General features: G+C 45.4%; 2 protein-coding genes across 3 annotated transcripts in view; one reads left to right on the top strand and one right to left on the bottom strand.

Annotated features, from left to right (window-relative positions):
* Positions 1-418: 418 nt before the first annotated feature.
* Positions 419-9353, bottom strand: LOC149453534 (uncharacterized). Of its 2 annotated transcripts, none has more exons than XM_089688582.1 (6): positions 9207-9353; positions 8683-8815; positions 2784-2903; positions 2574-2697; positions 2410-2501; positions 419-619 (listed from the first exon to the last, which is right to left on the bottom strand). In XM_089688582.1, exons 2-6 carry the CDS (start codon positions 8773-8775, stop codon positions 434-436), a joined length of 615 nt encoding a protein of 204 aa, XP_089544708.1. In that variant the 5' UTR covers positions 8776-8815; positions 9207-9353; the 3' UTR covers positions 419-433. The 2 variants fall into 2 exon arrangements, with proteins under 2 accessions (XP_089544708.1, XP_089544709.1); XM_089688583.1 differs by lacking the exon at positions 9207-9353 and adding an exon at positions 8998-9171.
* Positions 9354-11824: 2471 nt separating this feature from the next.
* The window catches only part of LOC149453533 (uncharacterized), a 25224-nt gene continuing 22855 nt past the window's right edge, over positions 11825-14193 (top strand). Inside the window, exon 1 of the mRNA XM_089688659.1 lies at positions 11825-11896. The gene's annotated coding sequence lies outside the window, so the exon portion shown is untranslated. The remainder of the gene's footprint in view (positions 11897-14193) is intronic.

Here is a 14193-nt window from a genome sequence, read left to right as displayed (position 1 = left end):
TATATATATATACACATACACACACACATACATATATATATATACATATATACACACATACACACATCTCGATCTATCTTTTATCACATTTGAAGGTATCTTTGTATTTTCTCTATTGTCTAGATTTAAGCCCTGATGAAGGGGGTGCAGAGTCCCCGAAATGCGCTGGATGTTGCAAAATAAAAATCTTTTTAAAAAAAGGACTGTAGAAGCTGGTATGGCGCTCCCATCTTTTCAAAGTCTAAGGGGACCCCAGTGGCTGTGAGGGACAAGTATACAAGGAAGTAATCTCTCCTTCTGTGCTACCTGAGCCTGCTCCAATATGGAAGCTCCAGAAAACACAGCTACATAGATATTTCAGGATATATTTCAGTGCTCCTGCCAGCCGTGGAATGTAATTCTGTGAATTACAGCTCAACTCTTCTTTATATGATTAAAGATTAAAAAAATAAAAAAAATCACAGGAGTTGATTTTGAAGGTAGTTCTCTCTTTGTACTCACTTGAAGCAATCTCTACAGGGCTTTCCTCCTCTTTGATTCTCATTAGGTAAGCCTCGTCTATGTAATCCTCTTCCTCCTCGGCTTTTGGCACAACTATAATGTTCAGACCGTCCTCCAGCTTGACAAGACAAAAAAAAAAAATACATAAAAAAGGAGATGATCTAATTACCGAATGGAGTTTCCAAAACTGTAACTGTAAATAAAAACCTCTACTGCTCTTACTGTAGAGAATCACCACAGCTGTTATTGTAGATCCTCTGCACTGCTTTTACCATGGAGAATCTTCAATATTATTGCTGTACATAACCTCTCAGTCTCCAAAGCTTTTAGTGTACAGAATTTCCTCATCTTTTGCTTTTGGAGGATCACTAAAACTATTACCATATTTTTAAACCTTTTATTTTAACCCCCCCCCCCCCCCCCCCCTTCCTGACCAGGCCATTTTTTGTGCTGCATTACTTTAACTGACAATTGCGCGATCGTGCAGCGCTGCACCCAAATTAAATTTACGTCCTTTTTTTCCCATGTACAGAGCTTTCTTTCGGTGGTATTTGATCGCCTGTGCGGTTTTTATTTTTTGCGCTATATTAAAAAAGAAAAAAACACGACAATTTTGTAAAAAGAAAAAAATATATTTTTTACTTTTTTTGCTATTAAATATATCCAATACAAAAAATGTAAAAAATAAATCAAATTTTGCCATAAATTTAGGCCAAAATGTATTCTGCTCCGTGTCTTTGCTAAAAAAAAAAAAATCTCAATACATGTAAATTAATTGGTTTATGTGAAATTTATAGCATTTACAAAATGGCGGTATATATATATATTTTACAAGTAATGGCAGCGATCAGCGACTTAAAGGAGGAACTGTGGGGGGGGCATTCTGACACTGGGAGGAACTGACTTGGTGTCACTGACATCCCCAGTGACAACAATACAGTGATCAGTGCGAATTAAAAGCACTGACATTGTACTAATGGCACTGGGCAGGAAGGGGTTAACATGTAGGGCGATCAAAGGGTTAACTGTGTGCTGTTTTACTAGGGGGCGGGGTCTGTGTGCTTCGCGATAAGCACTGAGCACAGCCATGCAAAGCAGTGTGAAGGAGCTGAGAGGGGAGAGAACTCGGGAGATGCTCGGCAATCACCGGGTGCCGGTGAGTAATCACCGACCGGGACCCGGTGATTGACAGCTGCGCCCGCGAATGGCGGCACGGGTAGGGCATGCGCACCCTACCTGGAAATGCAAAATCACGTATATATACACGTGATTTTACGCACCCGTGCCGTTCTGTAGCAGTTCTTCTGCTATAGGGCGGACAGGAAGCGGTTAAAAGGTACCTGCACTACTTTTACTATAAAGAATCCAAAGCTTTTAGTTCTATTTCCACTGCCTTTGCGGTAACAGTGCATTACAGAGAATAATCCCCTCTACTTTTATTGTAGATTTGCTCCAGAGCTATTACTGTATATAAGCTCCACCACATAAATGGCAGTCTCTCCAAAGCTTTTACTGTAGAGAATCTCTACAACTATTACTGTAGATCATTTTCAATACTTTTACTATAGAGATTATCCAAACTATTACTGCACACAATTTTCATCCATTTTACTGTACAGATTCTACAAAGCATCTAAAATCAATAACGCTGATTGTATCTACTGTAGCTATCACAACTGATAATTGTGTTTCCTTCTATGATAGTCAATCTTCATTGACTATCCGAAGATATTATTCACTGCTTTTACTATTAAGAACTTCTAAAACCTAACTAAATATTCTCTGCTGCCTTAATTGTATAATCTGTGATTCTTTACTATAGAGACTCTTCACTGCTTTTACTGTAGAGAATATTCACCTGTTTTTACCGCAGAGAACTCTGTTTACACGCAAGTTTCCATAACTTACCGGAAATCCCTGAAAAGTGTTTTCTTCCTTAATATGGGGTGAATATTCAGGACTGGGACACCGCTCTGGCATGGGTCCATGACCTCCTGCAACTGTTAGAAAGACAGTATGACCAAACAAGTCCGGTTACAGATCCCACACAAGAAATGAAAGTCTCCTCTTACCCGGTGATGTGAGGGGCGGCTGATCCTCCATCATGACGTCCTTGTAGAGATCCTTGTGTCCTTCTAAATACTCCCACTCCTCCATGGAGAAATAGACAGTGACATCCTGACACCTTATAGGAACCTGACACACACAATGATACAGTCACCATCCAGACACATCCCTTGTCTGTTACTGGAGAATGTCCCAGAATTCCCGGCACCACTCACCTCTCCTGTCAGCAGCTCGATGATCATCTGGGTGACTTCTAGAATCTTCTTGTCATTTCTCTCGGCTGTCAGGTAGTGGGGTGGGAGATCACTGGGCTTCTTCTTTATGGGTCCATAATCCTTAGAAAGGAGTTATAATATATATCACATAGACACGGCTACCTGGCATCGGTGCGCTCTGAGCGTGCATCCCTTTGTCTGCTCCGATCATGTGTGCCTTGTATACTGGTACTGTGCAAATCATGCGTGTGCTCTGACTGTGCATGTCCTATGTGCGGTGTCTGCTCTGACTGTATGTGCCAGTTGTGCTCCCACTGTTTCTTGTGCACCCTGTGTGCTGTCTTTGCTCTGACCATCTGTTCTCTTTCTTTGCTCTGACTTTGTGTGCTTGCTCTGTGTGCACCCTGTGGCTTCGCTCTGTGTGTGCCCTCTCTGTGTCTGCCCTGTGTGCTCCAACTATGCATGCCCTATGTGCGCTTGAATTGTATGTACTGTGTGTGCTCTGACTGAGGTTTTCCTTGTGTGCTCTGATTGTGAATGCTCTGCTGCTCGGATGACAAGCCAGAGAGAGAGAGGAGGAAGAGGAAGAAGAAGGAGGAGGAAGAGGAGGAAGAAGAAGGAGGAGGAAGAGGAGGAAGAAGAAGAAGGAAGGAGGAGGGAGGGAGGAGGAGGAGGAGGAGGAAGGAGGAGGAGGAAGGAGGAGGAGGAGGAGGAAGAAGAGGAAGAAGGAGGAGGAAGAAGAGGAAGAAGGAGGAGGAGGAAGAAGAGGAAGAAGGAGGAGGAGGAAGAGGAGGAGGAGGAAGAAAAAGAGGAGGAAGAGGAGGAGGAAGAAAAAGAGGAGGAAGAAAAAGAGGAGGAAGAAAAAGAGGAGGAAGAAAAAGAGGAGGAAGAGGAGGAGGAAGAGGAAGAAGAAGAGGAAGAAGAGGAGGAGAAGGAAGAGGAAGAAGAGGAGGAGAAGGAAGAGGAAGAAGAGGAGGAGAAGGAAGAGGAAGAGAAGGAAGAGGAGGAGAAGGAAGAGGAAGAGAAGGAAGAGGAGGAGAAGGAAGAGGAAGAGAAGGAAGAGGAGGAGAAGGAAGAGGAAGAGAAGGAAGAGGAGGAGAAGGAAGAGGAAGAGAAGGAAGAGGAAGAGAAGGAAGAGGAGGAGAAGGAAGAGGAGGAGAAGGAAGAGGAAGAGAAGGAAGAGGAGGAGAAGGAAGAGGAAGAGAAGGAAGAGGAGGAGAAGGAAGAGGAAGAGAAGGAAGAGGAGGAGAAGGAAGAGAAGGAAGAGGAGGAGAAGGAAGAGGAAGAGAAGGAAGAGGAGGAGAAGGAAGAGGAGGAGAAGGAAGAGGAGGAGAAGGAAGAGGAGGAGAAGGGAGAGGAGGAGAAGGAAGAGGAAGAGAAGGAAGAGGAGGAGAAGGAAGAGGAAGAGAAGGAAGAGGAGGAGAAGGGAGAGGAAGAGAAGGAAGAGGAGGAGAAGGGAGAGGAAGAAGAGGAGGAGAAGGAAGAGGAAGAAGAGGAGGAGAAGGAAGAGGAGGAGAAGGAAGAGGAGGAGAAGGAAGGAGGAGGAGAAGGAAGGAGGAGGAGAAGGAAGGAGGAGGAGAAGGAAGGAGGAGGAGAAGGAAGAGGAAGAAGAGGAGGAGGAGAAGGAAGAGGAAGAAGAGGAGGAGAAGGAAGAGGAGGAGAAGGAAGAGGAGGAGAAGGAAGAGGAGGAGAAGGAAGAGGAGGAGAAGGAAGAGGAGGAGGAGGAAGAGGAGGAGGAGGAAGAGGAGGAGAAAAAGGAGAAGGGGAGGAGAAAAAAGGAGAAGGGGAGGAGAAAAAAGGAGAAGGAGGAGGAAAAGGAGAAGGAGGAGGAAAAGGAGGAGAAGGGGAGGAGGAGGAGAAAAGGAGGAGGAAGGAGAGGAGAAGGGGGAGGAAGGAGAGGAGAAGGGGGAGGAAGGAGAGGAGAAGGGGGAGGAAGGAGAGGAGAAGGGGGAGGAGAAAGGAGAGGAGAAGGGGGAGGGAGAAAGGAGAGGAGAAGGGGGAGGGAGAAAGGAGAGGAGAAGAGAGAGGGAGAAAGGAGAGGAGAAGAGAGAGGGAGAAAGGAGAGGAGAAGAGAGAGGGAGAAAGGAGAGGAGAAGAGAGAGGGAGAAAGGAGAGGAGAAGAGAGAGGGAGAAAGGAGAGGAGAAGAGAGAGGGAGAAAGGAGAGGAGAAGAGAGAGGGAGAAAGGAGAGGAGAAGAGAGAGGGAGAAAGGAGAGGAGAAGAGAGAGGGAGAAAGGAGAGGAGAAGAGAGAGGGAGAAAGGAGAGGAGAAGAGAGAGGGAGAAAGGAGAGGAGAAGAGAGAGGGAGAAAGGAGAGGAGAAGAGAGAGGGAGAAAGGAGAGGAGAAGAGAGAGGGAGAAAGGAGAGGAGAAGAGAGAGGGAGAAAGGAGAGGAGAAGAGAGAGGGAGAAAGGAGAGGAGAAGAGAGAGGGAGAAAGGAGAGGAGAAGAGAGAGGGAGAAAGGAGAGGAGAAGAGAGAGGGAGAAAGGAGAGGAGAAGAGAGAGGGAGAAAGGAGAGGAGAAGAGAGAGGGAGAAAGGAGAGGAGAAGAGAGAGGGAGAAAGGAGAGGAGAAGAGAGAGGGAGAAGAGGAGAGGAGAAGAGAGAGAAAGGAGAGGAGAGGAGAAGAGAGAGAAAGGAGAGGAGAGGAGAAGAGAGAGAAAGGAGAGGAGAGGAGAAGAGAGAGGGAGAAAGGAGAGGAGAGGAGAAGAGAGAGGGAGAAAGGAGAGGAGAGGAGAAGAGAGAGGGAGAAAGGAGAGGAGAAGAGAGAGGGAGAAAGGAGAGGAGAAGAGAGAGGGAGAAAGGAGAGGAGAAGAGAGAGGGAGAAAGGAGAGGAGGAGGGGAGAAGAGTGGAGGAGGGAAAAGAGTGGAGGAGGGGAAAAGAGTGGAGGAGGGGAAAAGAGTGGAGGAGGGGAAAAGAGTGGAGGAGGGGAAAAGAGTGGAGGAGGGGAAAAGAGTGGAGGAGGGGAAAAGAGTGGAGGAGGGGAAAAGAGTGGAGGAGGGGAAAAGAGTGGAGGAGGGGAAAAGAGTGGAGGAGGGGAAAAGAGTGGAGGAGGGGAGAAGAGTGGAGGAGGGGAGAAGAGTGGAGGAGGGGAGAAGAGTGGAGGAGGAGAAGGGAGAGGAGAGAAGAGAGAGAAGAGAGAGAAAAGGGAGAAAAAAAATTAGAGACTCTCTGCTCTCACCCCCCCCCCCCCACCTTTGCTGACATGTGAATGACCCGACCTGACCCAATGCTCACCGGAGTAAACAAAAAAAAACAGCGCAGTTTATCGTTCAGCTAGAGATGAGTTTGGAGGACCCTAGGTCGCAGATCTCTAGGTGTGAAGCTGGATGTGTGCAGGGGGCCTCCAATACTGCAAACAGACAGTAGGGGGAGCTCTACTACAAAGGAGAGCTGGGAGGGAACACGAAAGCCATGCGTTTTGTTTTTTTTTCCAGTTTTTTTTTGCTTGCTGGTCTCATATAGAAAATGAGAGACCAGAACGAAAATTCTCCCATCATACAACTTCCCGCGTATGTGGCTAGGTAAGAGTGACGTCATGTGACCTCCCAGAATCCTCCTAACCTCTCCAGTCAGGTCTGTGTTTTACTACCCCCTTCCTGTCCAGGCCAATTTTCAGTTTTCAGCGCTATCACACTTTGAATGACAATTGCGCGGTCATGCAACACTACCTATATGAATTTTTTTTGCATTTTTTTTTGACAGATAAAGCTTTATTTTGGTAGTATTTATTCACCACTGGGATTTTTATTTTTTTGCTATGTAAATTAAAAAGTGTTTTTCTTAAAAAAGTTTGCAAATAAATAATATTTCATCATAAATCTTGGCCAAAATGTATTCAGTTATCTTTTTAGTGAAAAAAAAAAAAATAACCCAAATTAGTTTATAACTAAAAATTTGAATTTTTAAACTTTTTTTTTTACATTTTTTTAACTTCTTGCCGACCGCGCATAGCCGAATGACGGCTTCACCGCGGCCGGCCAGTTCTGAGTGGACGTCATATGACGTCCTCCCAGAACGCGCTCTCCTGCGTGCCCCAGGGGGCGCGCACCCGGCGATCTCCGTGATCGCTGTGTCCTACGGACACAGCTGATCACGTGATGTGGTGAAAGGCCGATCCCACCGGCCTTTTACCACGTGATCAGCGGTGTCCAATGACACGCTGATCACAGGGAAATGCAAGTGCCGGTTCTCGGCTGCACTTTCCTCACGCTGTCAGATCGTGAGGAAAGTACTGCCGAGAACCGGCAGTTGTCAGAGCGGGGATCGGCACCGATCATCAGGGCACTGATGATCAGTGCCCTGATGATCGGTGCCCAGCAGTGACACCCGCAAGTTCCGCCCAGCAGTGCGCCCACTAGCCCCGCCCACCTGTTCCCAGCAGTGCCCCCACCTGTGCCCAGCAGTGCACCCACCTGTGCCACTCTGCAGTGCCACCTACCTGTGCCCAGAAGTGCCACCTACATGTGCCCAGCAGTGCCACCCACCTGTGCCCACCCACCTGTGCCCACCAGTGCCACCCACCTGTGCCCACCCACCAGTGCTGCCCACCAGTGCCACCCACCAGTGCAGCCCAGCAGTGCTGCCAGTCAGTGCCACCAGTCAGTGCCCAGGGGTTGTGCCAGTCAGTGCCCAGAAGTGGTGCCAGTCAGTGCCGTCTATCAGTACCCATCATCAGTGTCACCTATCAGTGCCGCCTATCAGTGCCGCCTATCCGTGACCCCTAATTAGTGCTGTCTATCAGTGCCGCCTATCCGTGCCACCTCATTAGTACTGCCTATCAGTGCCCTTTAGTGCTGCCTATCAGTGCCCATCAGTGCCGCCTATCAGTGCCCATCAGTGCTGCCTCATCAACGCAAATCAGTGAAGGAGAAAAAATACCTGTTTGAAAAATTTTATAAAAGATACAAATAAACTTTTTTTTTTTTTTCAAATTTTTTGCACATTTTTTAATTTATAGCGCAAAAAGTAAAGTGCCCAGTGGCAATTAAATACCACCAAAAGAAAGCTCTATTTGTGAGAAAAAAATGATCAAAATTTCATATGGGTTCAATGTTGCATGACCGCGCAATTGTCAATCAAAGTGCGGCAGCGCTGAAAGCTGAAAATTGGCCTGGTAAGGAAGGGGGTATAAGTGCCTGGTAGGCAAGTGGTTAAATTATTATTTATGGGTTTTTATTTACATACGGTCACCATAGCAGTACAGTGTCACCATGGTACTTGTGGGGGGTGATGAAGATTTTTTTTTTTTTTTACACTGATTGCTTTTACATCCATAAAGGCTGTAAAAGCAATCATTTCTCCTTCTCCCTTGCTACATTCTTGCAGCGATTGAGAAATACTGTGTGAGCTGTGATTGGTCACAGCTTGTTACATGGTACAAGGCTGTTGTGAATAGCCTTGTACCATGTGATCTCTGTGATCATTCACAGATTTCACACGTAGTAAGCAATGATGTCAGCAAGTGACATCTTGCTTACTACTCTGCATGTGATCACTGATTGGCCAATCAGTGATCACATGATCGGGACCTCGCATAGAGGTCCCATCCGACGATCGGTGTTCCACTGTGTCCCGAGGACACAGCGGGTACCGGATCGCGGTGCCGCATGCTCCCAGGGAGCACGCATAATCCAAAATGGCGGGCACCGTTTATGAACGGCAACCTGCCACTGTCTGGCTGTTTATATACAGCGGTCGGGCGGGAAGTGCTTAATAGAGATAAGAGCGATGTCATGTGACCTCCCAGAATCCTCCTCACCTCTCCAGTCAGGTCTGTTTTATTAATAGAGAGAAGAGTGATGTTATGTGACCTCCCAGAATCCTCCTCACCTCTCCGGTCAGGTCAGTGTTTTATTAATAGAGATGAGTGACCTCATGTGACCTCCCAGAATCCTCCTCACCTCTCCGGTCAACAGGTAGATGATCTCCAGAGTCAGGTTCAGTATTCGCTCGGTCAGGTGACTCCGGTCGGTCTCCATCCTGAAAAAGTCCATGTGTTCCTCTATGGAGGGATAGCGGATGGTGTCGGTCCGCCTGTAAAATGATAATTGTCATTCTATAGGTGATAACTCCGCCCCCCACACAGGTCCATCACCGCCCATCAGACTGTAAATTATAAATTACTTTTCTGAAGTTGTAACCTGAGCCCAGCATACCCGGGGCTACAGAACAGGGTACACCCGGGGAAGACATTTTGAAGCGCACACATCACACACCTCTATAGAAAAGTCCTAGAGAGACTGAAAGGTCAGCTTCCATCCACAGTGCCAAACCTCATGGAGTGCCCTGAGCACAGGGGACCTCTATGGGAAGGAACTTTCTGTCTGGAGGTTCTCAGCAGGGAGGAAGGCAGCCCAATACAGGAGAAGCAGGCACACAATGGCTGCACTCATCCACCACACTCCCCTCTCCCGCCTCCCCTCACCTCTCTCCACCTTCTGCACCGCTTTGTAGCTTCCAGCTCGCCTCCCTGATGACATCAACAGCCCTGGTCGGCTAGCAGGAGAGCATCATGGGAAAGGCAGGGTTTTTGGTCCCCTGGGCTGTGTGTTGGTATGTGCTGAATAAAGTGTCTGCAGTTCTGCTCCGTAGGAGTAAAGGGCGGCGGCCATTCTGTTGGAGACCAAAGCAGGTAGGAACGTGGTGCACTGTAGCCCCGTCTTCTGGGGACACACTAAAGGAGACGGGTTGACCTCTAACGCGCAAGTGAATAAATAATAATTATTATTATTATTTCATTTCTAATATAAATAATAACAACAATAGATAATAATTGTTATTATTATTTGTATTGTTTTATCAATTATAAAATTAACTATTTCTGGTTAATATACATAAACAAATAATAGCAATAACAATAACATTAGTTTTAATTCTTTACAATTTCTAGCTAATTTAAATATATAAATACTATTATTAGTATCACTATTATTAATATTAATAACAATGATAATAATAATAATATTTATTTATTTATTTCAGGTACTTATATAGCGCCGTCAATTTACGCAGCGCTTTACATACATATATTGTACATTCATATCAGTCCCTAAACCTCAAGGTATATATATATATATATATATATATATATATATATATGTTTATTTAAAGCACTACGTAATAAATACTTCTAATTATAATAATTTCTGGTCAAATTAAATGTTGTAGATATTGTGTTATCAATTCTGATATCAATTTCCTGTTAACATAAATAAATGCAACTTACAATAAATAATAATATTCGTTTTTGTAATCAATTCTAATTATATTAATGTAATTGCAGGTAACAATAATAACAATAACTTTATTTTTAATTAATTAATTTGGATACTAATTTTCTGTTAACATAAAGAAAATACAACTGTTAATACAATTACAATTATTATTAATTTTTGTAATCAATTCTAATTATATTAATGTAATTGCATGTAACAATAATAACAACAATAACTTTATTTTTAATTAATTCTAATTATTACCATTTCCAGTTAATAAAAACTTACAAATTCAAATAAATATTTTTTTTCTTGCTTGAAATAATGATTTCTAAATAATATAAATAAATATCAAAACTTCTTATTATTATTATTGTTATTATTATTATTAATAATAATAATAAAAATAATAATAATAAATCGAATTATAATCATTTCTGGTCAAATTAAATGTTGTGGATATTGTGTTATCAATTCTGATACCAATTTCCTGTCAACAAATAAATAAATGCAACTGTTATTACAAAAAATAATAATATTCATTTTTGTAATCAATTCTAATTACATGAATGTAATTGCATGTAACAATAATAACAATAACTTTATTTTTAATGATTTAATTTGGATACTCATTTTCTGTTAACGTAAAAAAAAATACAACTGTTAATACAATTACAATTATTATTAATTTTTGTAATCAATTCTAATTATATTAATGTAATTGCATGTATCAACCATAACAATAACTTTATTTTTAATTAATTCTAATTATTACCATTTTCAGTTAATAAAAACATATACAAATTCAAATAAATATTTTTTTTCTTGCTTGGAATAATGATTTCTAAATAACATAAATAAATAACAAAACTTCTTCTTCTACTTCTACTTCTTATTATTAATAATAATAATAATAATAATAATAATAAAAAATTATTCGAATTATAATAATTTCTGGTCAAATTAAATGTTGTGGATATTGTGTTATCAATTCTGATACCAATTTCCTGTTAACAAGTAAATAAATGCAACTGTTATTACATTAAATAATAATATATTTTTTTTGTATTCAATTCTAATTATATTAATGTAATTTCATGTAACAATAATAACAATAACTTTATTTCTAATTAATTAATTTGGATACTAATTTTCTGTTAATGTAAAAATAATACAACTGTTAATACAATTACAATTATTATTAATTTCTGCAATGAATTCTAATTATAATATTCATGTAAATGAATATAATAATTATAATATTTTATCAATTCTAACTATAACACTTTCAGGTTAAAATAAATACAAAATGAATATTATCATAATATAATAACAACAACAATAATAATAATAATAATATAATATTGAATCAATTCTAACTATAACACTTCAGGTTAAAATAAATACAAAATGAATATTATCATAATATAATAATATTAATAATAATATTTTATCAATTCTAACTAAAACACTTTCAGGTTAATATAAATACAAAATTATTATTATTATAAGAATGATGACACTCATTAATATTCATTTGTTATTGCTATCTTTATTATTGTTGTTATTCTGTAATATTATTATTTTCAATATTTCTAATAATCGCCATTCCTGGTTAATATAAATACTATGAAGATGATTATGTCTGGAACGCGCAGGTCTGGAACGCACAGGTGTGGAACGCACAGTAAGAGGTTGTGGACCGCACAAACCCGGAAGCGCGATGGTAGTGCGCATAGGCTGCAGGGCCCGGATGTCGGCTGGAACGCACAGCGGTGTGGCGGTGGACCGCATAACCCGGAAGTGATGCTTCAGGCTTTGTCTAAATGAGAGAAGCAGAGGGGGGAAGATCGGGATTTCTTCTTCCGGCGATCTTGTCAACATAGCCAGCGAGGCTACTGTGAGTAATCTCATTTGGTGCCCTTATTGCCCCCCCATAGTCCTCACACAGGCCAAGGGGGTGTTATGTTGGCATTCCTCGATCATAAGGCAGAGTGGTGACCTCCCTTCTGCCCACATTTAAAGGGCAGATGCATCCTACTTGGCCATCAGATGCTTGGTAATGCTGCTGGCCTATTGGCCTTGCCTTTCACATCGAACGAAGGGGGCGCGTTATTCGAGAGGCCATTATGGATGGTTTGCATGTCTCCCCCGCCAAGTGCTGATTGGCCATTTTATGAGCTCGACAATTTGAATCTTAAATTAGATTAACCAAAAAATAATAATTTTTGTAGAAGTCTGGGTGATTTTTATTTTCTTTGATTGGTGTTTGTAATTTTTTTAGTCTCCGTGGTAACATGTAGGGTCGGTTGCCCCGCCCTTGTCAAACCCTAAGGACCAGTGATAATGATCACCTTTGCCCTGAGTACCTGCATTCCCGTACATAGCTCCCAGATGAGGGTGAGTGGTCGGCTGCCATGATAGGTGTGAGGCAGTCATCTGCCCTCAGGGCCATCTTGGAGGCATGGGTACATAATTTGCTAGAGAGAGAAGAAAAATGTTTCCTAGCCATTTGATGGGTAATGGACGACGTCTTTGGTGAGGCAAAGATAGATGATACCAACACTTGTCAACTGAAGAGGGTAGCATGTCATAACCCACCATCTGCTTTGCATGGTGATCATGGGGGTAATGGTGGGAGAATGGTGAGGTCCCTCTTGTGAAGTAGACCCATGCCGGGAAGGTGTGGCGTATTTTGTGTTGAGCTGTTGCCACCAATGGTCAATACCTATGGAGAAATCCATTCTTCCTGCATGTTCTATATCTACATATTAGATAGCCTTGAGAAGAATAATTCGCTTGAGAGTAATGCCCTGTGTGAATTGGCGGCCTTGAGAGGAATGGCTCCCTGTAAGTGGGCGGCCGCGAGAGAGGAATGCCAACAAGCCCCCCCCGCGCGAGAGTGGGCGGCCGCGAGAGGAATGCCAACAAGCCCCCCCGCGCGAGAGTGGGCGGCCGCGAGAGGAATGCCAACAAGCCCCCCCCCCGCGCGAGAGTGGGCGGCCGCGAGAGGAATGCCAACAAGCCCCCCCCCCCCCCGCGCGAGAGTGGGCGGCCGCGAGAGGAATGCCAACAAGCCCCCCCCCCGCGTGAGAGTGGGCGGCCGCGAGAGGAATGCCAATAAGCCCCCCCCGCGTGAGAGTGGGCGGCCGCGAGAGGAATGCCAATAAGCCCCCCCCCCGCGCGAGAGTGGGCGGCCGCGAGAGGAATGCCAATAAGCCCCCCCCCCGCGCGAGAGTGGGCGGCCGCGAGAGGAATGCCAATAAGCCCCCCCCCCGCGCGAGAGTGGGCGGCTGCGAGAGGAATGCCAACAAGCCCCCCCCCCCGCGCGAGAGTGGGCGGCCGCGAGAGGAATGCCAACAAGGCCCCCCCCCCCGCGAGAGGAATGCCAACAAGCCCCCCCCTGCGCGAGAGTGGGCGGCCGCGAGAGGAATGCCAACAAGGCCCCCCCCCCGCGCGAGAGGAATGCCAACAAGCGCCCCCCCGCGCGAGAGTGGGCGGCCGCGAGAGAAATGCCAACAAGGCCCCCCCCCCCGCGCGAGAGTGGGCGGCCGCGAGAGAAATGCCAACAAGGCCCCCCCCTGCGCGAGAGTGGGCGGCCGCGAGAGGAATGCCAACAAGCCCCCCCCCCCCGCGCGAGAGTGGGCGGCCGCGAGAGGAATGCCAATAAGCCCCCCCCCCGCGCGAGAGTGGGCGGCCGCGAGAGGAATGCCAATAAGCCCCCCCCCGCGCGAGAGTGGGCGGCCGCGAGAGGAATGCCAATAAGGCCCCCCGCGCGAGAGTGGGCGGCCGCGAGAGGAATGCCAATAAGCCCCCCCCCCCCTGCGCGAGAGTGGGCGGCCGCGAGAGGAATGCCAACAAGCCCCCCCCTGCGCGAGAGTGGGCGGCCGCGAGAGGAATGCCAACAAGCCCCCCCGCGTGAGAGTGGGCGGCCGCGAGAGGAATGCCAACAAGGCGCCCCCCCCCCGCGCGAGAGGAATGCCAACAAGCGCCCCCCCCGCGCGAGAGTGGGCGGCCGCGAGAGAAATGCCAACAAGGCCCCCCCCGCGCGAGAGTGGGCGGCCGCGAGAGAAATGCCAACAAGGCCCCCCCGCGCGAGAGTGGGCGGCCGCGAGAGGAATGCCAACAACCCCCCCGCGCGAGAGTGGGCGGCCGCGAGAGGAATGCCCCCCACGTGCGTTAGTGGGTGGCCTTGAG

This window comes from Staurois parvus, unplaced genomic scaffold, assembly GCF_062004578.1.
Source record: "Staurois parvus isolate SC_StPar_1 unplaced genomic scaffold, SC_StPar_1.0 ptg000449l, whole genome shotgun sequence".
Taxonomy (NCBI): Eukaryota; Metazoa; Chordata; class Amphibia; order Anura; family Ranidae; genus Staurois; species Staurois parvus.
The sequence above is the reverse complement of the archived record's forward strand: the minus strand, read 5'-3'. Positions and strand labels throughout refer to the sequence as shown.

Coding starts and splice junctions, on each gene's coding strand:
- LOC149453534 (XM_089688582.1), bottom strand. CDS start 8,775: ATGGACTTTTTCAGGATGGAGACCGACCGGAGTCACCTGACCGAGCGA. Junction 2,698..2,783: donor TCGAGCTGCTGACAGGAGAG/GTGAGTGGTGCC, acceptor TGTGTGTGTCAG/GTTCCTATAAGGTGTCAGGA. Junction 620..2,409: donor ACACTTTTCAGGGATTTCCG/GTAAGTTATGGA, acceptor TGTCTTGTCAAG/CTGGAGGACGGTCTGAACAT.